General features: G+C 35.7%; 3 protein-coding genes and 1 non-coding gene across 4 annotated transcripts; 2 read left to right on the top strand and 2 right to left on the bottom strand.

Annotated features, from left to right (window-relative positions):
* Positions 1-125: 125 nt before the first annotated feature.
* LOC103714770 (chlorophyll a-b binding protein 13, chloroplastic) lies at positions 126-1,452 on the bottom strand. The gene is made up of 3 exons (XM_008802173.3): positions 1,133-1,452; positions 874-1,035; positions 126-784 (listed from the first exon to the last, which is right to left on the bottom strand). The coding sequence occupies exons 1-3, from the start codon at positions 1,268-1,270 to the stop codon at positions 275-277; spliced, it is 810 nt and encodes a 269-aa protein (XP_008800395.1). The 5' UTR covers positions 1,271-1,452; the 3' UTR covers positions 126-274.
* Positions 1,453-3,851: 2,399 nt separating this feature from the next.
* Positions 3,852-3,923, bottom strand: TRNAD-GUC. The gene has a single exon. It is a non-coding gene; the product is annotated as a tRNA-Asp (tRNA).
* Positions 3,924-5,847: 1,924 nt separating this feature from the next.
* Positions 5,848-7,599, top strand: LOC103714768 (F-box protein At1g61340-like). Its single transcript, XM_008802171.3, has 4 exons — positions 5,848-5,981; positions 6,487-6,763; positions 6,858-6,932; positions 7,025-7,599. The coding sequence occupies exons 2-4, from the start codon at positions 6,545-6,547 to the stop codon at positions 7,265-7,267; spliced, it is 537 nt and encodes a 178-aa protein (XP_008800393.1). The 5' UTR covers positions 5,848-5,981; positions 6,487-6,544; the 3' UTR covers positions 7,268-7,599.
* A 6,267-nt stretch (positions 7,600-13,866) lies between these two features.
* Positions 13,867-24,050, top strand: LOC103714769 (external alternative NAD(P)H-ubiquinone oxidoreductase B2, mitochondrial-like). The gene is made up of 10 exons (XM_008802172.3): positions 13,867-14,038; positions 16,659-16,923; positions 17,166-17,369; positions 17,849-18,099; positions 20,459-20,675; positions 20,804-20,908; positions 21,409-21,681; positions 21,809-21,930; positions 23,164-23,283; positions 23,467-24,050. The coding sequence occupies exons 1-10, from the start codon at positions 13,947-13,949 to the stop codon at positions 23,552-23,554; spliced, it is 1,737 nt and encodes a 578-aa protein (XP_008800394.2). The 5' UTR covers positions 13,867-13,946; the 3' UTR covers positions 23,555-24,050.
* The last annotated feature ends 3,423 nt before the right edge of the window (positions 24,051-27,473 follow it).

The following is a 27,473-nucleotide window of genomic DNA, read 5'->3' on the forward strand; positions in this document are numbered from 1 at the left end:
CACTATAAAAAGTGAATTTTCTTTTACTTTTTATTTTTATGATTATCTCTTATGATGAGGAAAAAAAAGCTTTTTCCATCTTATCATGTCAACAGATGAGAAAGGTGGAGCGCCATCGACAGTTGCATAGAAAGGTGGCTCAAACTATTCAAGGCATCAACAAGCATAAGAACGAGAACTCATCACAAATCATATGAATCATCATACATTGCCATCAACTTTTTGATTCAGATTGATAGAGTCTCCAGCAGTTTCCCAAATTGGAGTTTTTTTTTTAAGATCCAGGCACAAACTTGGTGGCGTAGACCCAAGCATTGTTGGCAACAGGGTTGTCAAGATGGTCCAAGAGGTTCTCGAGCGGGCCCTTCCCGGTGACGATTGCTTGAACGAAGAATCCAAACATGGAGAACATTGCCAGCCTCCCGTTCTTGATCTCCTTGACCTTGAGCTCAGCAAATGTGACAGGGTCGTCGGCGAGGCCGAGTGGGTCGAAGTAGGTGCCGCCCGGGTAGAGGTCATTCCCCTCGCCGACTCCGGGGAGGCCATTGATGCGGTAGCCCTCGACGAGGCCCATGAGGACTACTTGGAACGCCAGCACCGCCAGAATGCTCTGTGCATGGACCAGGTTTGGATTGCCGAGGTAGTCGAGCCCTCCTTCGGTGAAGATCTGAGCTCCAGCTTTGAACCACACCGGCTCCTTGAAGTCCACCTTCACCCATTTCTCGAGCACTTCGGGGGTGATGCAGCCGAGCGCCCCCAGCATCGCCCACCGGCCATGGATCACCTGAAATGGTTAAGCTCTCTGGGTCATTTTTTTTTTCTTTTTGAAACAATAGAATCCGGGTTCAGCTGTCACTGCAGGTGCTGCAATACCTCCAGGGCTCGGTTCCTTGCGAAGGCTTCGGGGTCGGCAGACAGCCCAGCGGTGTCCCATCCATAGTCCCCGGGGAATTCTCCGGTGAGGTATGAGGGTGTTTGAGCTGAGAAGGGTCCCAAGTACTTGAGGCGGTCCGGCCCGTACCAAAGTTCATTCCCCTGGTTTGTGTACATGAAAGGAAACAGGGGCAGAGTTAAAGGTTAGACACTGAATTCGGTTTTGCAGTTGGTGACAGAATGAGGGTATGGTGCTCACCATGGTGAACTTTCCACTGCCCATAGAGACGACATCTCTCAGAGGGTTGGCGGCCGAGGCCCGGCTTTGGCCGAGGAATGGAGTTGGGCTGATGATGGTGGTGGTGCGAGCGGAGGCTGCCGTCAGCGTCGCCGCCATCTGTGAACCGGTGGCTCGGAGTACGCAGTTTTGCGGTGGGAATTAGGAGTTGATGATGGGGTGTTTGTAGTTCTCTCAGGTGGAGGGAGGGAGGGAGGGAGAATGCAAGGGAAGATGACAAGGGAAGAAGGTATGCAAGAGGGGGACGGAGAGTAGTCGGAATTGTGCGGTGGAGATTTCTGAAGCTGGCTTGGACCAATGAGAGCCCTACAAAGGATTTGGAGAATCTCCAACTCATATCCATTCTATCCGCTTGTTATCTTCTCCTGACTAAATGCGAGAATGTTCCAGGAGTTGCTCGATTCTAGAAACTGGCGGAAGGCTAGCTTGCATCGCCATCCATATCAAGAAAACCAATCCACTGATTATGATCACCACTAAAATTACTCTCAAGTAGCTCTTGATCCTCGTTCTTTTACAGTGTTGTATACAAGACTTTTCTCGAAAAAAGAAAAAGAAAAAGAATACAACGTACACATGACACCTTGAAGTCAATATGGTTGTGTAACACTCGGAGCAACTAATAAGAAACTGAGCCTAATCTACCTAGATGTAAAAGTTGAAGTAGGAGATGGAAAGAAAAAAAAATAGAGCTTTGTTCAACTAGGAGTACAAGATAGAAAAAAAATCATGTTTGACTTGGAGTAGGAGACGAACTCATCTATTTCGATTTTTTATGAATGCTAGGAAACCTAACCTCCATCGGTTATATAAAGACCCTCGCACCTCTTTGCGCCTCATCACCGATAGGTTTTGCTAATTACCACCGATAGATCACCGTTGAATCCTTTCTCCTTCTTCTCTTGACTTTCAACGGTTTTGACTCATGGTGTTCATGGAATATTTCAGTTGAGCACTCACTGGAGTCTTAGATACGAGAGATTTTTGAATGAAATAGTGATTTGAATGAAAAATAGATATATAATTTGGAGTAACATTTTTTGGACTATTATTATATTATTTACCGATCTTATATAATATATGCATATTTTGAATGGATTAAGATATATATATATTTTAAACTTTGACACGCATCAGATTTGAAATCTTAGTCTGACTATGTTCTAGATTCTGCTAATTTGGAGTTATGCATTGGCACTTTGATTATTATTGAGCTTATTGATTCTGCTTTTGGCCTCACCATAGGGTATAGATATGGTATTCTGGCCCACTCTATGCGGTATTTTGGCCCATTCCGCAAGGTATAAGTGCAATTTTGTTTCTAACCTAGCCATAGGATACAAGTATGGCAACAGTTAAAGCCTGCTAAGTTGAATGTAATTTGTTTTGAATTGAAATTATGATTATGTATACGAATATTTGAAAGATATTGGTTTTACTGAATTTATGCTTGAAATGGAATTATCTTTATATCGATTCATTATAATTGTATTTATAATTTATGTTATTACATAAATTATATAGTTAAGGTATTCATTACTTACTAGGTTGTCTAGCTCATTATACGATTTTTTATTTTTTTACAAATTTAGAAAACAAGCCTGAACTTTGTTTTATATTGTCTTAAATTAAAGTTTATTAAAATTGATGTATTATCTTAAAATAATGTTAGAATTGCATGGTATTTAAATTTTGAGTTAGTTATTAAAATAAAGTTTGCATATTATCATTTAAAGTTGTTTCGCTGCATGTTTATGATATCATGATGAGGTGCCTTACGTGCTTATGGGGAGAGTTCACTATATGACAACAGACTACGAAACTACAATACATAGTGAGCAAGTATTCCTATTATATGTTGGACTAAACCTACAACTATCCAAACCCATGTTCACTCCATGGCTTAATAAAACAGTGGTTATTGGTATGGTATTCTATTGCAAGTTCCAGAAGAACAACTGCTATTTGGGATTTAATTCAGCATTCCAACACACAGTAAAATCCAAGCCAACAGATGCTGAAGGTGATGAGCCTTATAAATATCCTTGATCATAATAGAAGAATTGTGAGAGGAAAGACCAATTAGAAGGGGAGATAGAGATGCAGGCAATTCCAAGGAGATGAAGGTGGGGAATTTATCTAGGTATTGAAATGGAAATAGAGAAACTAATAATGCCAATAGAATATTGGCATTCTAGGCAGATTGGATTAAACAAAGCTATAAGTTTTCTACATATTTAAAGAATTCAAGAATCTTTTACTTGGGAAATAAATAAAATTTTGGTTCGGCACATTTTCAGCATATCTATCCAAAACATTTAAAAATATAAATACAAACTATTTTCCATGGTAAGATGCATGCACATTTTTTGAATTAGCCCTTGTAACTCAAAAAAAATCTAAATATATTAGTGAGATTCAAGGCAAGTCGGATTAAACAAAATTACAAGCTCCGACATACTTAAAGAATTTCAAGATCTTTTCATCAAAAAATAAATAAATTTGGTTAGGCACATCTCATCAAAAACACTTAAGAATGCAAATAAAAAACCAGTAGATAAAAGCATATAAAATGTTGTTTGAGGTAAGATCCATATACTTTTTTCAAATCAGGCCTAAAATCTAAAAACTTAAAACTAGTGTAAAAAATGGACCATAAACTGTTTATATTAAAAAATATCGCCGTTGCCGGGGATCGAACCCGGGTCACCCGCGTGACAGGCGGGAATACTCACCACTATACTACAACGACTACGGTACAACTCTTGCTACAGGATTGCTATATCTGTTAATCTATATTATAGTTCAAGCAATTTAGAATTTAATTGTGGGTTCCAACCCAACTAAAATCCAAGCCAGCTGATACTGGAAGCTTATAGTGCCATATATATACATATATTAACTTTGAACATAATAAAAGACTGGCGAGAGGAGCCCCATTAAAGCCTTATCTGACCAAGTAGGAAAGCAAAGAAGTACTAATCTATACCAAATCAGCAAAGAAAAAATGGTGCAACCAAGGCAAGTTCCAAGCTCTTGAGGGAGTCAAACAGTCTGCAATCTTAAGATCATCCAACAATTCCAAGGGGCTGAACGTAGAGTATTCATCTAGGTATTGAAATGGAAATAGTGAAGCTAATATTGCCAATAGAATAATGGCACATTCTGTTTCAGATTCTAGGCTGGTTGGATTAAACAAAACTATAAATTTTCGACATATTTAAAGAATTTAAGAACTCAAAAATAAATAAATATTTGGTTTGGCACATCTTCGGTATATTTGTCAAGAATATTTAAAAATATAAATACAAAACCAGTAGATGAAAACATATGAAATATTTTTTGAGGTAAGTTGCTTCTACGGTAAATAGATAGATTCAGATTTTGATTGAATTCGTTCTTATAAAAAATAAATAAAAACTATAAAAGACTGTAAAGGTCAACATACGAACTTTCTCATTTATTTTTTATATGTTAAAAATTAGAAACGAGTGCAGTGATGGATCCCATCATAGAAATGAACTTTCTAATTTAGTTTGTAAACTTAGAAATTGATACTAAACACTATACTACAACGACCATAAGTTGTATTGGTTCGTATATAATGGGCGGTACGCTTCCAACAATCCAAGACCAAGTGCACTCCTATGCTGTTCCTCGGCAGCTTCCATAAAATTCAACATTCCACATCAGCAAAAAATAAGCCAAAGTAATGTCGAAGATGGTGACATATTACAAATATTAGACTCGTTTAATTGAAAATTTGAAATTAAAAAAATGAGAAAGAAGCTTTTTTTTTTTATGGAAATAGAATTTCCATATTTTATGGCAAGAAAATTATGTATGATATAGAATAGTTCAATTCTCACGGCTAGAAATTGAGATAACAAAAGTGCCCCTAAATTTTTAGAGAGAATAGAATAAATTTTTTTCTTTATTAAGAATATAATAAATTTTTATAGGAATTTTCTACAAAAGTTGATATTTAACCGAATATGAGTTATTTTGGAATATATTATTTTTTTTGATCAACTAAATATAAAAAATTATATTTTAGGTATTATATACTTGAGCATTAATTTTTTTAGAAAAAATATTTTATATAGATTTTTTTTTCTTTTTTGGAAATCAAACGAGTCCTGTAGAAAAATGAGAGGAGCCCGAGGGACCGCCCAAATCTAAAACGACGAAAAGCCGAGCCAAGCACGGCTCGAGCCGAGCCGGTGGACGAAACTCGGATCAGCGCTGATGAGGACCGCGTGAGTTGCGTGCCTTTTAAGCAACCGACATCGCCGACCGTGTGGACGGACCAAGGTCGGACCTATCGCCACGTCAGCATGATAAAATTCACCTCCCTTCCTCCCATCACCAGCCGCCACGTACCCTTCCCATCCTGTAACGGCTAGTTCACCGACCCCCCGGGAAGGAGCCACGTCTCCCATCGTACACGTGTGCCCTCCGATTTTGACCGGGAGGTGGCCAACTCAGAACGCGGTGTTAGGAGGAGCAGCGGGCGGGAAACCATTATTTCCGCCTTTTTAAAAAACCATGGCGGCTTTTCCAGGACATTCCCAGAAATATCTCAATTATTTACTATTTTCTTTTTATAATATCGAAACGTTAGTTTTAATTTTTAAAACCTTTTTGCCTCAACTATATATATAACGAGACGTGGTCGTCTGAGTTACTTGAAGAAGAAGATTGAGGTAGTTCCAGCTAACTCCTTTTCAGAGAATCAGAGCCGTAGATTCCCAGGAATTTAGGCATCTAAACCAGATCATTTGATTTCCTCATCAGGATCTAGTATCAGGTATACCCATTGATTTCTCGCTTTTTTGTACAAAATTGTTTTATTTGGATTCTACTGGAGGAGTGTTCAGTTTTAATAATATCTCATGGATCTTTCATCAAATTTTTATGTTTGATTTTTTTTTTAAAAAAAAAACTTGTTCTGCTTGGATGGTTCATCTAAACTAAATAGAAAAAAAGGTTACTGGTTTTCTTGTATTTGCTCTGTTGGTTTGGGAGGTTTCATGGATCGATGGAAGATATTGAGCACTTGGAGTCCACTGTGATGCTTTGAAAATGAATTTTGATTGGTTATGGTTTCTTGAATCATTTGGTTGTAACTTTTTATGAACAGCAAAAAAAAAAAAAACAATCAAATGATTCAAGAAACCATTTGATTGTATCTTTTTATGAAGTCAAGGTTTGGGCATTTTGGGGCTTTTTATCTCTTCTTTTTATTAATTGGAGGAAGTTTCAATTTTGTTGGTGCTTATAGCTAATTTCATGTTTCTATTTTTGGTTGGCAGAGTGAATTCAAATCAGACATTAAATTTGGGTGCTTTTCAAGTTTGCGAAAAAAAATATATGATAAGAATGGCAGTAGGACAGATTCAGCATGAAGAATCTGTAACAACTGGTTTAAAGTTTGTCCCTGGCTCACGCATTTTAGGGAGAAAAAGGGTTGTGATTTCAAGTAGTTTGGATTCATCTTCTCCATTAAGCGGGCCGTTGCAAAAGAGGCGTGGTGCAAGATCGTGTATGGAGAGATCGAATCGCCTCGAGTCACTGCCCCAAGATGTTTTGGTAAATTACCCAAACTCCAAATTCATGAAAAGATCCCTGAACGTATGACTGTGACCTTCAAATATCTAACAATATGCATGTTCTTTATTTGTAGGTCAGGATACTGTGTAAGGTGAATCATAGTGACTTGAAACAGCTTCTTTTGGTGTCCAAGATTGTCCATGGAGCAGTAAGTTTCATTGTTTGACAGGCCTTTTGATAGAAAATAATCTTCTATTTATTGAAGGTTCTAAACTGATGATATCTTCTTTTCTTGCTCAGACTCTGATTGCTAAGGAGATGCATTTTGCTTTTAGCACTCCATCTTCAAAGCCTATCTTCAGGAGAGAAGGAAATATTGGAGATTTTGCTTCAGAAGTTAGTGAAGAGGCACCAAATGCACCGAAGGGACGGAGGGTTGCAAAATCACGGCTAGATCGAAAAACACTATCAAGTATTGCTGTTGCCCTCTTCGCATCACCAGAGGACCGGTGGCCAAAGAACAGATTGGCTGCAGAGATGTAGATATGAAGTTTACTAGTTTTTGTTCACGTAAGCATTTTGTAGACTTGCACTAGGTTGGCTTTTGTGCATTCTGCAGGCTTTAGTTTCCACAGCTCTGTTCTGGTTGTTTTGTGCCTTGTTCTTCTAAGGTGAAGTCATTGTGGAAGCCTTTCTTCAATGCATTTATTGAAGAGAAATGGCCTTCTATGATGTATGTAACTAGATATCAAGTGTGTCGGAAGAGTGTTTCTCTCTTCTCTGTAGATAAATATGTTGTACACTAGGATTGAATTGTATTTGAAGGGTTATCCTTCTTTTTACATAAGAAGAAATAAAACCACAATTAATTTCAATAATTGTTTTTCAGATGTATTTGCTTTCAATTATCTCATGGATTAATGTGTTCCTAGGGCATTTACTATCTTGTTTCTGTTTGTACAGTTATTAAAACGCCAGTGAAAGAATTTATGAAGCTAGTTTTTGATATCATAGCTAGTGGTTATGCTGTAGGTATTTGCTTTGTAATTGGAGGGAATGCAAGTTTTGCATGTTAGATGGCTTTTATTTATTAAGAGGAAAATGGCAGGCACCAGCAGGACATTAAGCTTCAATGCTGCAGATATCAATCATATGGGGATAGTTGAAATATTATGCTTATGAGAAATCAGAAGTCCATGTTCTTGAGATCAGCTTTTAATGGTGGATTTACTTGTGCTACTGAAAAATTAATCATTTAATGGGGTCGATCTTTTATAAACTAGATATGGAAGGTAGCTTTGCCCCTGGAGGTATGCAGAACAGATAGAGGTCTGTAATGCTCTTCGAGTTTTGAGGGAAATTATGCCTATCATTTTACTCCATTCAAATTTCCCATCAGTAATGTGAAGGAGAACTAGGCCATTTCACTTGATAAAAACTATCTGCTGTATGTATGAGAGATGCTGTAACGAAGCGTGCGTATGTGTCTGTTTGATAATTTTCTGCAAACCCATGCAGGTGTATATAGAGAGCAATTTTGTAATCATTTGTATCGCGCATGATTTATCCAAATGTCTCGAATAGGAGAAGTCATACACACGTGTGCACATGTGCACAGAGAGAGAGAGAGAGAGAGAGAGAGAGAAATTCTCTCAAAAATATATAAATCTAGAGATGCAAATTGGCCAAGCCAAATTTGAGGTGATTGAAAATTAATTAAGCCTGATGTCCCAATCTAAGCAATCCAAAGTCTAATATATGGCCTAGCCCATCCACATCCCTACTGAAACCCATCTATTCACACCAAAACTTATTTGGATCGGCCAATTAAGGCCCTATTTGAGAGAGCTTTTGGAGGGCCAAAAAACACTTTCTGACCCTCCAAAAGTACTTTTAGATAAAAAATGGTGTTTGGTAAAATTTTCGGAAAACTGTTTCAGCTTTTGCGGGAAGCTGAAAACAGCTTTTGGGGAGAAGCTCCAATTTGGAGCTTTACGAAAATGCTGTTTTCAGCTTTGTTGGAAAGCTATTTTTTGGACCAAAATACCCCCATTTAAATCTCACTTTTTCCTCCAAAACCCTCATCCCACCTCTTCCTCTCTCACCCATCCTCTCCCTCTCCCTCTCTATCTTCTTCTTCCTCTCAACGCCGCCGCCTCTATTCCTTCTTCCTCTTCTTTTTTTTCTTTTTTTTTGTTTTGGGAGCTCGTGGCTACCCACGGTGGCAGCCACCATGCCGGCCACCACCCATGGTCGGCGACCCTTCTATATTTCAATAAAATAAAATAATAAATAAATAAATAAATAAATAAAATAAATAAAAAGAAAAAATAATGAGTGAGCGGCAAATAATCTGATCTAAATAAATACATAAATAAAAATATTAGTAATTATTTAACCAATTTTATCACCTAGCTAGAAAATTTGTTAGAGAGATAAATGATCATTAAAAGGATGAAAAATTAATTTACACTAATAATTATAATATTTTATATATTTATTATTGTATTATACTATAAATATAATATTATATTACATTATATCATAATGCATTGATATGTTATGTTAAATAATTTAATATTATATTAAATTATTATTCTATATTACATAATGTTATAGTACTATATTATAAAATACATTACATTAATATTATATTATATCATATATTTATGTATTAATACGTATTATATTTTATTATGCTCTGTTGTATAATACTGCTAATGTCGGTCATTTTGTCGCACAAAAGTACTTTCTCAGTTTGTTTACCAAATACATGTTAAAGTGCTACAGCACTTTAGAAATGTAGTTACCAAACAGCAAACAACTTTTTATAAACGCTCTGCTTCAGACAGCTCTATTTCCAAAAGCTCTACTACTAATAGCTCCCCCAAATAGGGCTTAAGTGATTAGGTCGACCAAATAAGTGATCGATTGAGGGAGCAAGTTTTGGGTTAAAATTGTCGACCCAGTAATTTGCATGCTTGAAAAAAATAAATAAATATAGGTGGCTACTTATCACTTATCCAAGTGGAGAGTTGGAAGTAGTTTTTGCTAAAGCTAACCACCAATGGATAGTTTTTCATGGAGAAAATTATCTAAAGAAAGTTATGTCCGGAAAATAACTACTATGGTCCCTCAATTATTAGTTTGCATACCTTCTAATCTTAACTCAGGCATTATTACTCAAATTTGCTTGAAAAAGGGAATTGACAAAACATGTGGGGGGTTGAGCAAATAAATTGGCTTAAATAGCCAAATGAAATTTTGTGATTTGAATGAACAATTACATGTCAATGGTATTTCATGGTTGATTTTTTAGTGAAAATTAGTTGATTCACGTAAATCATGTTCATGGCCAAGAGTTTTCAGCAAGGAAAAAGAGTTGATTTCCGTAATTGTTAGATTCTCTATCTAATATGAAGAAGGTTACAAGTAAAAAGTTTGGCGTCTTGCCACCTTGGAGAGTGGCCAATCTTCTAGAGTGCATGCCTACATTTCCTCCTCCGATCAACGGCTGTGGGAATGGATCTCATGACCAATGTTTGTACTACAAGTGGGTGCAAGTAGATCTAATATGAGGCTGTTGATTGGACTGAAGGTTTCAACCTACTAACACAATCCAACCAATTGCTTGCCCTCGATCTCAGGATGAGAGCTTCATTTCTTAACTGAAAATTTGGTCTCTACGGTTTAAGGGACATAAATCTCATGACAGGAACTTTGAGCTCTTCACAAGAATTTCAATCTTTCGAGGATATTAGAGATGTCTACTTTCATCCATTCACTACTAATTTTGAAAATTTAAAATCGAGCAATAGCATGATCGATAAATATGAACAATAAGAATAATCATGTAAATAGGCATGATAGGTCCACTCAAAATTATGATCATGACCATGGGTGATAAGCATCGTCGACCTATTTAAAGCTACGAGCAATATTGAGTGATAAGTATGATCTGTTAGTTTAAAAATATGGCTATTATCATGATTGATAAACATGTTGATTACTTTAAATTATGACCATTATAATGGTTGATAATATGGTCATCATCACAATCGATAAATAAAATATACCTATTCAAACTTATAGTCCGTGTCTTGGTCGACCAAGCATTCCTGTTAATTGGTCAACAACATGTTATGCCTATCTACAAGAGACAAATATTTACTAAAATTATTCTGGGTCAACCAATCAAGCAATGGATCAACCATCTAGGTAATTAGTCAATTGAATGACCAGGTTTGGGTTAAAATATTGACCACATCATGTATATACTTGGAAAAGAATTTAGTTGGCCGCTTTTCATTTGTCTAAGAGGCCAATTAGAAGTAGTTTTACTGAAGTTAACCACCAGAAGTTTTTCATGGAGAAAATTACTTTAAGTGAGTTATGTCTCCTTCTTCCATAAGAGCATGTAGTTGACTTCAATTGCTCTCTCTTCAACACACTTGACACTACAATGCTATTATTATAGGATGTCGGTCATCTTCTATCTTAGATTACATATTTGTGGAGCACTTGATCTGACAACCCCCTTCAAGGATTTTAGGAACCGAAATCTTTCTTGGTGGTAGAGGTTTTTTTGAGTATCAGCGGACATGGCTCTGCTTCTTCCTATAAAGTGAAGATTCAAATGATTCACATATAAAATTCAAACTATCTACAGGTTCAAACTACTCGTATATAGAGGTTGAGAGACCCATAGGGAAAGTTTGGTATGAGATGATAATTTCAAGATCAAAGATGATGTGGGTGGAGGTGATATGATCAACGTGTTTGATTGCACCATAGTGATTCTGTGTGGTAGCGGTCTCAAATCACAATCACTTCTCAAATTATGCCCAACCTAGTGATAGAAAATCCGTCCTTGAGGTTGGTATCTAAGATCACCCCAGGACAGTGATCTTAAGCTGAAATTTGAAGACAAAAATACCTTTCAATCTAGCATAAAAATTGATATATCAATATATCTAATATATTATATTATTATTATATATTATATTATATTGATATTAGACATATTGTATTTATGATATATTATATTACAATATATTACTAATCATTTTTTATTTAATTATAATTTTAAATTATAATAGAAATATTTCATTATACTTTATATTTATATTATGAAATTATTTAATATATTACTTCTATTTTTCTATTTTTTTAATCAAAATAAATATTAGTATTAAATAATAATCTATAATAAGTATGAATAAAATATTAATTATATAATAAAAAATAATAGACTTTTATAGGATTAATACTTTCTAGGATTAACAAAAATATATTTTTATAAAATGTATTAATAATTAATATATTTGTAAATATATTAATATTTTATTATAATATATTTTATATGATCAATAAAAAAATTTATGAAATATATTAGGGGTAATTTTGGTATTATATGGCCAGTAATTTTGGATTTCTATGAAATACCAAATAAGTTATTCGTGGATATCTAAAAATATTTAATTGTTGGAATATAGCATACTAAATATAGCGATCTTAGATCATCGGAAATCAGATTATCTCAAGATAAGGATTACTAGTGGTCTAAAATCACCTCGGTGATCTTATTTGGATTACGAGCAATCTTTAATCATTGGATCACCTAAGTGGTGTTTTTAACCCAAATGGGATCGCCAAGGTGATCTTAGATTACTGGTGATCCTTATTCTATGGTAATCTCATTCTTGATGAGCTAAAATTACCATGTTTGATATGTTATATTCCAACGATTAAAGATCCTTAGATATCTACGAATAACTTATTTGGTTATTTATGAAAATCCAAGATCACTTGCCGTATAATACCAAAACTACCATTGATATATTTCATAAAAATATTCTATTAATCCTATAAATTACTAATCCTATATAAATATATTAATTTTTATTATAAAATTATTATTCCTATTTATACTTATGATATTATTTTAATTTTACTATTTATTTAATTAAAAAAAAAGGTAAATAGAAGTAATAAACTAAATAGTTTCATAATATAAATATAATATGTATTATAATATAATATATTATAAAAATTATATATGCAATATCACTATAACATAATAGATAATATTAATATAATATATATGGATATACTAATTTTTTTTGTTGGACCGAGGAATATTTTTGTTTCCAAATTTCAGCCCAAGATTAGTGCCTTAGGGAGATATTGGATATCCATCCTCAAGTATAGATTTTCCATCGTCGAGTTGGATAGTGATTTGAGAAGTGGGAGTAATTTGTGATCACTACCATATAGGATCATTATGGTGCAAATAAATATAGTGATCTCATAATATTCACCCATATCACTTTGATTATGGGGTCATCACCCCATTCCAAGCCTCTCCACAAAGTAGAAAATTAATTTACCTGTGCATGGAGTTCAAGTGACTTGTGAGATTGATAGAAAACATATTTTCTCTTTAATAATAATAATAATAATAATAATAATAATAATAATAATAATAAAAAGTAAGAACATATCTTAATTTTGTTTCACTCAGGAAAGCATAGTAGTTGGGGCATATTCTCTCTCTTCAACATACAAATTCTTCGCGTCGCCAGCATTATCCAACTGTCGCTGTTTCAGCATTCTCCCGTTCCAGGAAAACTGGAGATAACGAGTTACACACACCTATTTCGAAACCCAAAAGAAACCCCTCAGCATACTTTCTGCGGGACCCACTATTGATCTAGCTCCTATTGGGTCGAAATCCTTGTCCTTGTAACATTCGCTCATCATGGAAACCTTGCCGTTTTCTCCTACAACTCCGCGGGCACTCTAACCTTGCCGTTTGATGAGTCAAACCCCAAAACGTCGCTCTCACGCCATCAAGGCAAGTGATAACATAACCCCTACGGTTCTTAAAACCTTCTCTCCCCTTCGACTCACTTTCTCTCCAACAATCTGGCTCCATTTAAGGTACATAACGGGTGCAACTCCGAAAATCATAGAATGCATTATAAGCCCTCGCATTAGAAACCTAAAGACCTGGGGAAAAAAACCAGGCGAAAAGACCGGTTCCTGGACCTCTCGCTGGGGGCCGCGTGTCCCCCTCTAAATACTCCTCGTACCACTAAAACCGCCATACCTTCTCTCCTCTCTCTCTCTCTCCGTCTCCCCTCTTGCTCTGCTTCTCCTTCCATTTTTTTTTTCCTTTCCTTCTCTCTTTGGATTCAGATCTCTTGTAGGAGGAGGGACGATGAGGTTCGCGTCATCCTTCTTCGATCGGGCCTCGCAGGCGCTCAATCGGAGTCCGGCCTTCTCGAAGCTGATCGTTGTCTTTGCTGTCAGGTTCTTTCGATCTTCCTTTGTCCATCGTGCTTATCTCTGTTTCGATCTTTTTACGCTTTTTGATTCGGTTTTCTTGAATCCTAGATGTCAGCATTACTTTTTCTCTTCGTTTGATGCGATTTGGCTGGGGATTTCTGCTTATTTTATCTCCACATCTCAGTTATTGTGCTTGTTTCAGCGTTTCGCTCCTACATTTCTTTAGTATGTCTTGAATCGTTTGCTTACGTTGTTTGAAGGTAGTAGAATCCATTTTTATGTTTTCTAATTTCTTTTTCCCTACTTTGTTGTGATTGATGGAACTTAGCAATCTCAAATAAATGTCATGCATGGATCTTATTTCTCTCTCTCTTTTTTTTTTTATAATAAACTTCATTTGTATATGATGGTGAAACCTAGGGGATCAAGAATTGTTTGTTCAAGTCGAAAGTATGTTATGATTAGGTATATTGTTTTCTGAATGGTTAGGAAGGGATTCATGTTAGCGTGGGCAACTTTTTACTATTGATCCGTGACAATGAATGGAAACTTGCCATGAGGCGGAGTTATTTCTATGTTTGTTTGTTGAAGGTTTGGGGAGTAGATGAAGAGGATGCCTTGTTGAAGTGCTTTGTGATTGTTACGTGCAATTTATGATTAATGAGAAATATTTGTAAAGAAATCCTAGCTTGGTTATGCTATCCTTTGAAATTCTGAGGACAAGATTTGCTTGCATCACTGACCGAGATTTTTTTAATATGTTAATCGAAAACATGGACTAACAGATAGTTGATGGTACGGATTGAGTGATGGCAGTGCACTTGATAAAGAATTGGCTTGGATTTGTGACAAGAAAGGCCAAGATTTATATAATCTTTAAGGAAATTAACAAGAATCGATTGAGGGAAGCTTTTCAAGGATTAATAATTTCTATGCCATGTGATTCAGTATTTTGATACTTTATCAATTAGATGGAAATAAAGATGGAGAAAAATCCGCAACTTGTAATGGTCATGAATTTTCCCATGAGGCATCTTCTGCAGTTTCTTGAGTGGTACCTAATATTGCCTTTAGTTTGCAAATTTTGGAAAATGATTACCTAACCACAGTTTCTGCACGACCAGCATGCTCATGCTTTATGACCAGGAAGGGGTTTAGCTGCCCATTAATGATCGAGGGCTCGAGGCTGAAGTGGGCTGGCTTGCAGGGCCTGGTTTTATATTGCTCAGATCAGCGTTCCAGGCCTGGTGTGGGAATTCTTCGTTTGCTCGTGCAGGCACAGCCCAATAGCAGATCTACCCATTATATGTTGATTATGCCACAAGGTAGCTTCAGTATTTGTTTAATAGAGGATTGTGGTGATTGTTCAAAGATTATGAGAGATCCCCTTTCTCTCATCCATCATCCGAGATGTAGGTTGTATCTGAGCTTTTATTTCCTACAGATGATTTTCTATTTCCAGTGAATGACAATTTTCTTGTATATGGAGTGAAAGGATTATTAGCGGATTACACTATTCAGTTATGTATGATATATCTAGGATCATCTAAATTTGTCTTTTGAAGTTTGCAGTCTATGTTTTGAAGTAGGTTTGTAGTAATTGTTGTCCAGTATGTCATGTAGCATTCTTTTAAGCAAAAAAAAAAAAAGCACACCGAATTGGTTCTTGGATTAATATCAAATATGATCTTTCTGCTCAAGCATTGAACTTTTGCAGATGAGTATAGATTGGGATTTGGGAAGTATGTCAAAAATAATTTCTCTGTTCAAGCATTTAACTTTTGCAGGTGAGTACGAATCAGACAGTGACGTTCGTTACCATTTTGTTAGGAGGTTGTTATATTCCAAAAAGCAGGTAGCATCTGTAAGTGGCTAAACTTAATGACAGTAATGGAGTTCATAGTTGAAGAATTAATCAGTACAGAAGAAATCCCTGTGACTACACCCTTTAGAAAAAATAACAAAATGGGCATCTCTATCCTTATTTAGATATCCATTACAGTTCCCTTTCCACTCAATATCATTCCATGTGTTCTTTCTTGCTGCTTGTTGCAGATTTTCAATTGCAAAGGGTGCCTTTCTACAATAATTATAGTAATGACTTGCAGATGACAGGTAAATTTAATTGTTAGCTATCACATTGAAGAGTATGATTTTGAGCAAAGGCATCTGGCAGTTAATTGTCACTTCCATATAAAGCAAAATGAGGCTGATGTGGTTCAAAGATGAATTTAACAATAGGATGAATCTCGCAGAGTTTTATCACTTCCAGCCTGTAAAAGAAGAAAACAGCATGCAGAGGCACTTTCAAACTAACTTCTGTTGGTTTCAAAGTTGAGAGAGGAGACCGATAAATTCTGAAAATAAATCATCATTTTAGTTAGTTTAAATTGTAGTGTATAGAATCTTCAAGTTATTCGTTTTCCTACTGCGAAATGGCCCTGACTGGATATTTCTTTCTGTTGTTTTGTTGAAAGTAAATACTAAGCTTTATATCATTGTCGTTGATTTCACTATTTTTAGCCTTTCAAAAGAAAACCTGCTCGAATCTGTTATATTTCGTTAGCTTTATAATTTTGCATGTTGTCAGATCTGTCCTTTGTTCTTGCTTACGTTTTTTACAACTTATTTTCTCCTCTCTCAGCAGTGGAGGTATTGTGGCATATGCCGATGCAAAATCAGACCATGTTGCTGAATCATCTCAAGTCTCTGGCAAGAAAAAGTTGGTAGTCCTTGGAACTGGCTGGGCTGGCATGAGTTTCTTGAAAAATGTCGATGCCTCCTTGTATGACGTGCAGGTGGTATCACCTCGTAATTATTTTGCCTTCACTCCTTTGCTGCCAAGCGTCACGTGTGGGACAGTGGAACCACGTAGCATTGTTGAGCCAATACGCAATATCGTCAAAAAGGTAGGAGTGGATGGATTTTATTATAAGCAGCAAGGTCTTTCTTATGTAACATATTTATTAATTTTGTTGATTACAAGCAGAAAAGAAAATATCTTGGAGTCGAGATCCTTTCATAATGATGTTGATGTGACGAAAGTTATTATGCTGCCATACTTGAGTTTTACTTAGTACCTATCTCTTTTAATAAATAATTTCCCTCAGTTGATGAATTAAAACAGAGCTGTTCAATTATTTCTTTGCAGAATGGTGGAGTTAAATTTTGGGAAGCTGAATGTTTTAATGTTGATCCAGTAAAGAAGAAGGTTCACTGCCGATCTAATATCGGAACAAACAGGGATGGAAATGGTGAATTTACAGTCGATTATGACTACTTGGTTATTGCACTTGGTGCTAAGCCGAATACATTTAACACCCCAGGTGTGGTGGAGCATTGTCATTTTCTGAAGGTGCGCCCCTATCCATTGTCAGCAAAGAAAAATTCCCATATGGTTATTCTCTCTCTCAATAAAAAGGGAAAAGGAAAAGAGACAACTATGTGGTTTTATTTGTTTACCATAAAATGATAGTGAAGTGTACTAATGTTTGTTAGTAAGAATAAATATGACACTTGCAAACTTCAGAACTAGTTGGTCTTCAGCATACTGCAAGATGGAACCTCACATGTCAAGATCCTTTATGCAAATTCTCTCTGCAATATGCCTTTCCCTTATTCCTTTACCATATCATCTGATTTTTGTTAGCTGATTGTGGATGTAACGATCAGGTCCACATTATGCCATTGTTACCTTTTGTTTTGGGGAGAAATACGCCATTGTTACTTGTTTTATGTGACAGCCCCTGCATTCATGACTTTTCCTCCTTTTGATTGTTAAAGTTCATCTTCAGTGAAAATGTATTTTTAACAAAAGTAGACGTCTTCGTGCAGGAAGTAGAGGATGCTCAGAAAATTCGAAGGAGTGTGATGAACTGTTTTGAAAAGGCCTGTCTTCCGAACCTTAGTGAAGAAGAGAGAAGGAAAAATCTTCATTTTGTCATTGTTGGTGGTGGTCCAACTGGTGTGGAATTTGCTGCAGAGTTGCATGACTTTGTCACTAAAGATCTGGCTAAGTTGTATCCGACCCTTAAAGACTTAGTGAGAATATCAGTAGTTGAGGCTGGCGAGCATATTTTAACCATGTAAGAGCAAACTTGGTACAATCACACCTTTTACTGCATTTTTTTGATTCCTCATATCACTGGGAGTCCATGAAACTGGATGTGCATGTAACTCTTGATGCTTCTTATATTTTCTGTTTTTCAATTCATCATTTTTCTAAAGTGCTTGATTCCTTTGTTTTGTTTAATTTAGAGGCCTGTAGGATCTCTTTCTCCTATTTGTTATTTGAAAGTATAGATTTCTTTTGTTTATCAAGTGCATGAAAGCTGTTAATTCCTAGTTTTCACCAGTGCTGTAAAGTTTACTCACCAAGATTGCTCTATAATTCCATTAAAAATGGCACTATAAAAGGAAGGTTTTGCATTTCTGTTTAATAAATAAGAGGAACGGATGCCATTGAGATGGTTTACAACATTTAAGGGCAGTTAGTTGAATGATAGTATGAAATTCTGCTGAAATTCCTTTAAAACGACTTGATTGTGGTAAGAATTTTCAAGCACACTAATACTACATGAAAATACATACCATCTTGATACAGTTGCCGGTAATAAGCATAAGAAAAACAACTGCTGATTTTTATGGCAAAAGTTCAAGGTACTCCTCTCGTATTGACAAAAATATGTCAACCTCTCCTTGTGAGGTCTTCTTCAGACATTTTTGCACATGTCCACCATCATGTCAATGAATCTCCATCAAGTTGTTCTCAATTTGGATGTATCTAATGCTGACGACTAGACCTTAATTTGGTTTCATTGCTGCTTTGTGGCAAATAATCTGATTTTCCTCAACACATGACTAGAACAATCTGCACTGTGGCTTTGTAAGTAATAAATCAAACTAGCATGTGGAAGGGTTTTCTTCATAATAAATATAAAACCTTGTAATAATTCAATTTGGAAGTAAACAACTTACATAATGTTGAGTTGGGGCTTTCCCAATTTTAATTGCCCTAAATTTTTTAATGTCTACTTTTATTAGTATTGTCATCTTTCATTATAGTTTTGTATTACTCAACTATTGTATCTTGCGTATAAACTGATATTTTATTTCTAGACATAGTTGGAAATTGCTTCAGTACTTCTGGTTCTAGTTGTAGTGTTGTCTATAGGTGACGCCGGAATGCCTGGGATGCATGTGACGCCGCATAGGTCATGAGTTCTGGCGCATGGGTTGTAGGCCTCGTATGCACGGGTCTCGGGACATAACTAGTTTTTGATTAGTTATTTTCCTATCTTAGATAGAAAAGCTAGATGTTAGTAAACTCTAGAGAGTTTCGATTTTTGTGAACTTTCTTTTTGAGATTGTTTTGTGTTATTAGAAATATTAGTAGTTAGGATTCTTCAAGTTAGAATAGAACTTGGAATCCTCCATTAGAAAGTTGAAGAAAAGAGTCCTCTTGTACAAAATGTCTCCATTAGAGATCTTATTGTAATAATTCTTGAGATTTTTGAGTAATTGCTTAGTGAGATTATTCTTATGGGTTTTATCCTTCTCTCTATTCTCTCTCTCCTTCCTTTTGATGGGTTCCTAGGATTTGTGAGTGAGCATGTGAGAGTTGTATCCTTGGATTGGTCAGCCAAGATGGTGCTTTTGGCCTTAGAAGAGAGTGACCTGCCCCTGCTCTTCTTCCAGTTACCATTCACCCTATTGAGAGCCTATTGGCTTGCAAATCACCGCTTCCTTTAGATTCCAACCCCTATCGTCGTTTGTGCTGTAATAGGATTTCTATCTCGCCACAATCAGTTGCATCGACATACCCTTCCTCCTTCGAGTTTTCAACTCAATTTCAACATCTCCCTGGTGTCGATTGGCATATATCAAAACTTAACTGCAGGATCTTTCTTGCCTTTTCTATCTAATGATCTGAATCTTTAGAAAAAACATGGTCAACTGAATTTCTATTTACTGCCATCCAAACACTCCCTGATGATGATCATTAGGTACATACTGGCATAGTCTTGTAAATGCTGCTTTCATGGAGTATCAGATTGATACCTCTTGCCTAAATCTGCCTTGGCCAGCAATTTGACACCAAATATAGGGTTGACATCAGGTTGACTTCTGATCGCCAAGTTTTCTTATTCCTTCCGCGAGGCCTTCTCAGCTTGGATTTGTGCTCCACAGCTGACTCCCTTTTTTGATGTGTAAGGGCTTTGATTATGTTGATTGATGGAGTCCCAGATGGCGCCAGGCATAAATTTTGATATGGCCATATAATTAAGAATCATACATGAAAAGATGTCCTCTACTGTATTGTTGAAATTGTTAAAATTCCTTTTGTTTATTTCACATGTTTTGCAAATTCTGTCTTCTTTTTAAACTAGTCCCCCATCTAGCATCCAGAATTTGTCTTCACATGTTGTAGCATTGATGATATAGGTTTGACAAAAGAATCACTAAATTTGCTGAAGAGAAGTTCCAGCGAGATGGTATTGAAGTGAAAACAAATTTTCGGGTTGTGAAGGTGACTGATAAGGCCATCACTATGACAAATGCAGCTACTGGAGAGATAAACGTACCCTATGGGATGGCTGTTTGGTCTACTGGTATTGGGACCCGTCCTGTCATATTGGACTTCATGAAACAAGTTGGTCAGGTTGAATGTTTTAGACTTATGCTTCTAAAGTTTTTGTGAAATTGGTTTGTGCAACATATACAAACTGGTGCTTATTCAAAACTTATGCTCTTTGGTTTTTCAAATCAAATTTGTTTTCATATTTTTAGGCAAATAGGCGTGTATTAGCAACTGATGAATGGCTCAGAGTCTGTAATTGTGATGGGATTTACGCACTTGGTGACTGTGCCACTATAAGCCAAAGAAAGGTCATGGTATGTGCAACCTAATACTGGTTACTCTGTTGTCTTTTGCTAAAATTATTTTGTTAGCAAGTAGATAAGCCCTCAGTTTGGGATCGCATCTGTTTGAGGTGATTTTGTCTAAACTTTCAATTATTTGCAATCTGAATGATCCGACTATTACACATGTCATAACTAGAGAGATTTTTTTTATACAAATTAGATATCATCTTCAGCAATCCTGTACTAAATACCTAAATACCTCTACGAGGACCAGATTGTTTGTTTGAAGGCGTAGTTTGAAGTGTTTGATCATCTGTAATTCTGTATGCATACTTTCTAGCTCAAGAGGCCCTCTTTAGGATTTCAAATTATGAAAATGTCAGAGAAGTAATTAAAATCACTAGTTAAGGGGGGCTGCTATTCTACTGTAACTGAGAATTGACATATTTTTGTTACATGCAGTGTATCTTATTCATGAACTAAAATAATTTCTGGTTACTGATACCTACTTCATTAAAAAATATTTTCAGGAAGATATCTCTGAAATTTTTAGGGTTGCAGATGTGGATCGTTCTGGAACATTAACTTTGAAAGAAATCAAAGATGTTCTAGATGACATCTGTGAAAGGTATCCTCAGGTGGAACTTTATCTGAAGAGTAAACAAATGAAGAACTTTGTAGATCTCCTGAGGGATTCAGAAGGCAATCCCCTCAAAGAATCTAAAGAACTGGACATAGAAGAGTTCAAGAAAGCTCTTGTTCATGTGGATTCACAGGTCAAGATGCTTCCTGCAACAGCTCAGGTAATTTTCTTAATTATCATAACTAATGTGGATGACAGAACTGGAGCAAAGAGATTTTACAATTTATTTGTGAGAAGCATCCCCTGGAAGATTCTGCAAAATCTTCTCCCATGTCATGGTGTTTCAGGTTGCTGCACAACAAGGTAATTATCTCGCTCAATGCTTTAACAAGATGAAGATCTGTGAAGAATACCCTGAAGGTCCTCTTCGTATCAGAGGATCGGGTCGTCATCGGTTTCGCCCCTTTCGGTAGCTATCTATTTTCTTCATGCTTCTGTTTTTTCTGTGTTGATAGTTGCTTTATGTACTTAAGTTAAAACAAAGAAGCAGCATATGAATTTGTATCCCTTTTCATTGAACACCTTTTTAGACTTTCTTGTAGCTGATCAAATATTATATATCTGAATATTTACACATTTTCTAATTATTTGGTTTCAATGTCTTGCAAAATCCTGAATTTTATGATTTTTGAAATTACTAATCTGAATGTTTAGCTCTGGGATGTTTAGATTTCAAGAACTTCTAAAATCACAAGATTAAATATCTCTGCTTTGAGCAGGAATTTTCAGAATCACATTTCACTCTTCTTATCTTTAAATCTTTCCATGTGAACTTTCTCTGTCCAACAATCAAGGACCTCTTTAGAAGACATTCCACATTAATGCCTCGGATCATCGATGTGGGATCTCTAGCATCTAATGTAGATCTAAATGGATCTGAGCGCATCCATATATATCTATATATATGTATATATTTATTGGAGGAAGATATATATATATATGGGTTGAGAGACCACATCACAAATTGTCTTAGTAGCATTCTTATTCCTCAGAGCACTGTCTTTTACCCGCAAAAGAAAAAGAAAATGCTAGAAATTTAAGGCATGCATTCTTAAAATTGCAGTGAAATGGACCTAGTATATCTTTACTACCAGAAAATGTCTCAGTAGAATTGTGATTCCTCATATCACTGACTTCTAACAAAAAAAAAATAAAGAAAAGAAAAGAAAATACTAGAAGTTTAAGGCATGAAGTATTAAAGTCACAGTGAATTCACTTCATATTTTAGGTCTAAGAATATATTTGTAAAGGCTTTTGCTATAGAGCAAGAAGCACCTGGAATCTCAAGATTGTTATCTTAAAGAGGTCGAGGTGCTTTATTTAGTTGTCTGATGGGTCTAATTCCGGGGAGTCCATGATACATAGTCCATAAAAAAAATGCAAAACCCTACATTGTGTGTCTCCAAATATTTCGCAGTTGAACTACAAATTGACTTTATTAACTTGTTATTTAGTATGAATGGGTGAAATGGGAGAACCAGTAAAATTTAAAAACAGTCTCTAGAGGGTCTTCTTGAGGCCCTAGGAGAATTTAGAAGCCCAATTGCTTTTGATTTAGCAAGATATTATGAATGGGATGATATAAAATCTTTCTGGTTTTTTTTTATTATTTGTTGTTTTAATTTTTAATTTTTGGCATTAGGTATAAACATCTTGGTCAATTTGCTCCATTGGGTGGAGAACAAACGGCTGCACAGCTGCCCGGAGACTGGATTTCTATAGGCCACAGCACCCAGTGGCTTTGGTACTCTATATATGCAAGGTATGAGGCATTCATGTTTCCTTCATTTGCATTAATGTTTTCTTATGCGTGCTTCATGCCATTTTATTCTGTGCCAAATTCTCAGGGCAATTTTAGCTTCTTATTATATTATTTTGGAAGTCTGTATGCACTTCTTCTGGTGGGCGCTAATGCTCTTATTGTGTTGTTTCTTACCACATCTAGTAAGCAAGTCAGTTGGCGCACAAGGCTCCTGGTGATTGGTGACTGGACGAGACGATTCATCTTTGGCAGGGACTCCAGTTGCATCTGAGCTGGGAAAAGCAGCTAACCCATTTATTTTACGAGACAGTCTACCAGTAGACTACAACCAGATTATTTACAACTCGTATTTCAGTACACTCCATTTCTATTTCCTTTATTTTGATTTAATTTAAAATTAATTGCTTGTGACAACAAGAGAGCTTTATGTTGTCAATTTTGGGTGCCACCACACAAACGCTGCCTTTGTTTTAAAAAAAGTTGAGTCCTGAAATAGTCATTACATATAAATGCTATCAAATATATTCTTTTGATGTAAATTGAGTTGCCATATGCCGGAAAATATTATGTGGCTAGTGCTGCAATTTGTGTTGTCAGTTTTGATTAATGATCAAAGACATCAAAATCTGATGGGCATGTGTTTTGAAGATAAGATTTCCACTTTACCCAGTAGAATGAGTAGTCCAGTTAGAGTTTTTTATGGTCTTACTGTGTTCGGACTGTCAATATGTGACAATAATATTATTAGCTTTCTGACCTTGTTAGCAGATTTATCTTTAATATATGACATTATATTTTATCTGTTTCAATATATTAGTGTCATCAACTTCACCTCCTTCAGATGCATGGACTCACAGGATGTGTTGTGCTTCAGCTCACATAGATAACAGGGTCCAATGATAACCACTAAACTGGTAGTGAGAAATATCCTCCCAAAATTAATATTTGCATGTATATACCTTTATAAAATATTTATTTTGCGTGTATACTCTTCATTTTTATTTTTTCTTGTATATGTGCCCATGCCATGTAATGCCGTCAAGAAATTAGCGGTTTAAAATTAAAACTTATTCAAATACTCTTAATGGGTTGATATGCAAAAAGAAATATTTATAAGGTTATATATGCAAATAATATCTTGTGAGGGTATTCATGCAATTTCACATATTTAGGTCGGTTTACGTGCAAAAAAATTTAATTTAATTTTTTTATTTCAATATATTTTAATACTCGATTGTCTAGTCTCTGCTCCTTAATATTTTTGGTAAAATTATTGTATAAAAAAAATTAATTCGACAATTAGGTAACAAAAAGAGTTATGGAAATTCTTTCACTATATTTTATTTCATCGAAACATTAGTTATAATATTTATTGTTATAGATGCATATATGAGGACATGTATTAGAATATAAAAAAATGATTAGAATATCTTAAAGGCACATGATAAATTGTAAGGATCAAGCTTTCTTGCTACTGTTATGTTCATAGGTGCAAGAACAAAATTAATGAAGGACTTCGAACCCTTCAAATATTAATAACCTCTGCAGTCATATGGTAGAAGGCCTCCCCTTACGTTGTATACCTTAAGTTACTTTTTTTGGAGCCTCAATTTTTTAGAAGAAAAAAAAATCTGGTGTATGGGGCCCATCTTGTCATAATAATTTTAAATTAGCCATCGGCCTGCACATGAGAAATTTTCCAACTCTAAAAGATAAACATTACAAATCTCATATACTAAAAGATAAATGGTGCAAATATCTGACAATACTTTTTTTAAATAATTTATAAAACTAAAGGTATAACTTGATCATCTTCATATAAAAAAGAATACAATGAAGGCTATCTATGGGGAAGAAGGAAGTTGAGGGAATGGATTTGATTTCGGATGAAGAAGTGAAAGACAGGGTCGAAAAGGTACTTAGTTTCTAGTGAGACCTGTTAACCTATTTCGCACTTTAGAAATAAAAAGATACTTTCATAATTTTAATTACTTTTTAATTTAAATAAATATGATTTTGGCTAATTCCGTAAGCTAAATCGCTATGTCAAAGATAGTTATATAAAAATAGTATTTTGTGAGTCCCATAAATATCAATTTGGAGGGTATTCATACAAATTCCAATATTTAGAAGGGTATTTATATAAAAAAAGTTGAGTCCTGAAATAGTCACTACATATAAATGCTATCAAATATATTCTTTTGATGTAAATTGAGTTGCCATATGCCGGAAAATATTACGTGGCTAGTGCTGCAATTTTTTGTTGTCAGTTTTCGTTAATGATCAAAGACATCAAAATCCGATGGGCATGTGTATTGAAGATAAGATTTCCACCATACCCAGTAGAATGAGTAGTCCAGTTGAGTTATTTATGGTCTTACATACATTTAGAGGCCACCTCCTGAGTAGCAGCATTTTTGGGACCACATCATTAACAAATCTTCTTATTACCATCATTCAATTATGATTTCACTCATCAGCTTGGTTTGAAATAGATCCTAATTTAAATTTTTATAATTGGGCCCTTGCATCCGAACCATGGATATCGAGATATCTTGTTTCCTCAAAAATAAAAATGAAGCCTATTTTGCTTCTCCAAAAATTTCTTAACCGTCTTAATCTATCGTTTAACTCTTTGTCGACCAATTTGCTTGGATCCAATCGACCTGATTGAGAAAGATGATGTACAAATGAGGGCATCTCATGTCCTTGAGTTTTGGGACCAGTTCGGATCTTGCAATACTCGATATTATTGTACTCATAGGCCGATTGCAATCATATGTTCTTGGCTACAAAGATGTTAGCGTCTTAGCAATAAGCGGTAGATATCTTTGGATAAATCCATGCTTTCTGCAGTTCAAGATCCTTACACTTGAAGCTGTTTTCTAACAAATGTGAAGTATTTTCTTTTGAAAGAGAAAGGCCTAATAAATCCAAAAAAGAAAACAGAAGGAATAAAAGAAACGCGTTTGTCCGGGTACTGAGGCTTTGAGCTTACCATGAAGTTACCCACTATCTTCTGTCCGTGTGGGGGAGATTTGTGTGATGATGGATTTGCAGGGTAAAAAGAGGTTTTGGACGAGCATGGGAGGTTTAGGCTTTGGGAGACAAAGTAGTCGACATCTTGTCTAATCATCAATCAACGTGGTTGGAAATCCCAATTGCAGCATGTCATCGGACAAGTGAACCTTCTCACTTTAATTCCTCTTCCTTCTCTCTGATATCTTTACAATGATGTGATTTTAGGGGCTCCGGATTGGCCTTCTTTGGACCCTCATGCAAGCTATCATTTGTTAGATGAAAACAAAGATTTTTCTAAATATGTTCCTATCTTTTAGAAATCCTTTTACATCCTTCAGCATGAAACCTTCTCCAAGGAGCTAGCATCAATATTGGATTATAATCTCGATCAAGATACCAATTGTGTGTGAATACCCAATATTATGGGACATTCACCTATATGATATAATATGAGATGATGGAATATTTGCCTTAGTAGATGCAGACTCATTATGAGCATTTTTTTTCTCTTGTAATTGCACTTAAAAATAATAAAATTATTATGTAAAATGGTAGTTATGTTTGGAGAAGAAAATTATCTAAAGTGCTTCGAAACTTTCTGTTTTTTATTTTTTTTTTAATGTATTCATACTGGAACTGTATGAACCATCCGTGGTAGTTAAAAAAAAAAAAAAAAAAGATATCTCCATTATTACACATCAACTATGATATCCATAAAATTCTTCATACTAGATGAGATATTAGAGCATTAAATCCTAGGCTGATTTGGAGCAAATTAAGCCCGATAAGCTGCATCCAATCATGCACCAACCTAGTGGAACTGGAACCCAGTCCGTGGAACCCTCAGCCATCGCCTCGTCCAACAACCCAAGTCACCCTCGTGGTCGACATCGGCTTGCTGACGTGGAACCCCGCATGTCCATCCACGTCGCTGTCTGTCCCTGGGACCCGCGCATGGCTCGAAGTCTTTCAAAGGCGGATCCTAGGGCCGGGCCCACCACCATGTGAAAGGGCCATGGGCCAGGCTCCCGGGGCCCGGTGCCACCGAGCCGGTCACAGGAAGACACGGACGACCTCCAAATATTTAAAAAAACTCCCCTTAAAATGACGAGCCACCTAAACCTGTGAATATACTACTAATTTTAGGAGTCACCACCGCTTGTTTTAAG

The sequence above is a fragment of the Phoenix dactylifera genome, chromosome 11 (assembly GCF_009389715.1).
Source record: "Phoenix dactylifera cultivar Barhee BC4 chromosome 11, palm_55x_up_171113_PBpolish2nd_filt_p, whole genome shotgun sequence".
Classification (NCBI taxonomy): domain Eukaryota; kingdom Viridiplantae; phylum Streptophyta; class Magnoliopsida; order Arecales; family Arecaceae; genus Phoenix; species Phoenix dactylifera.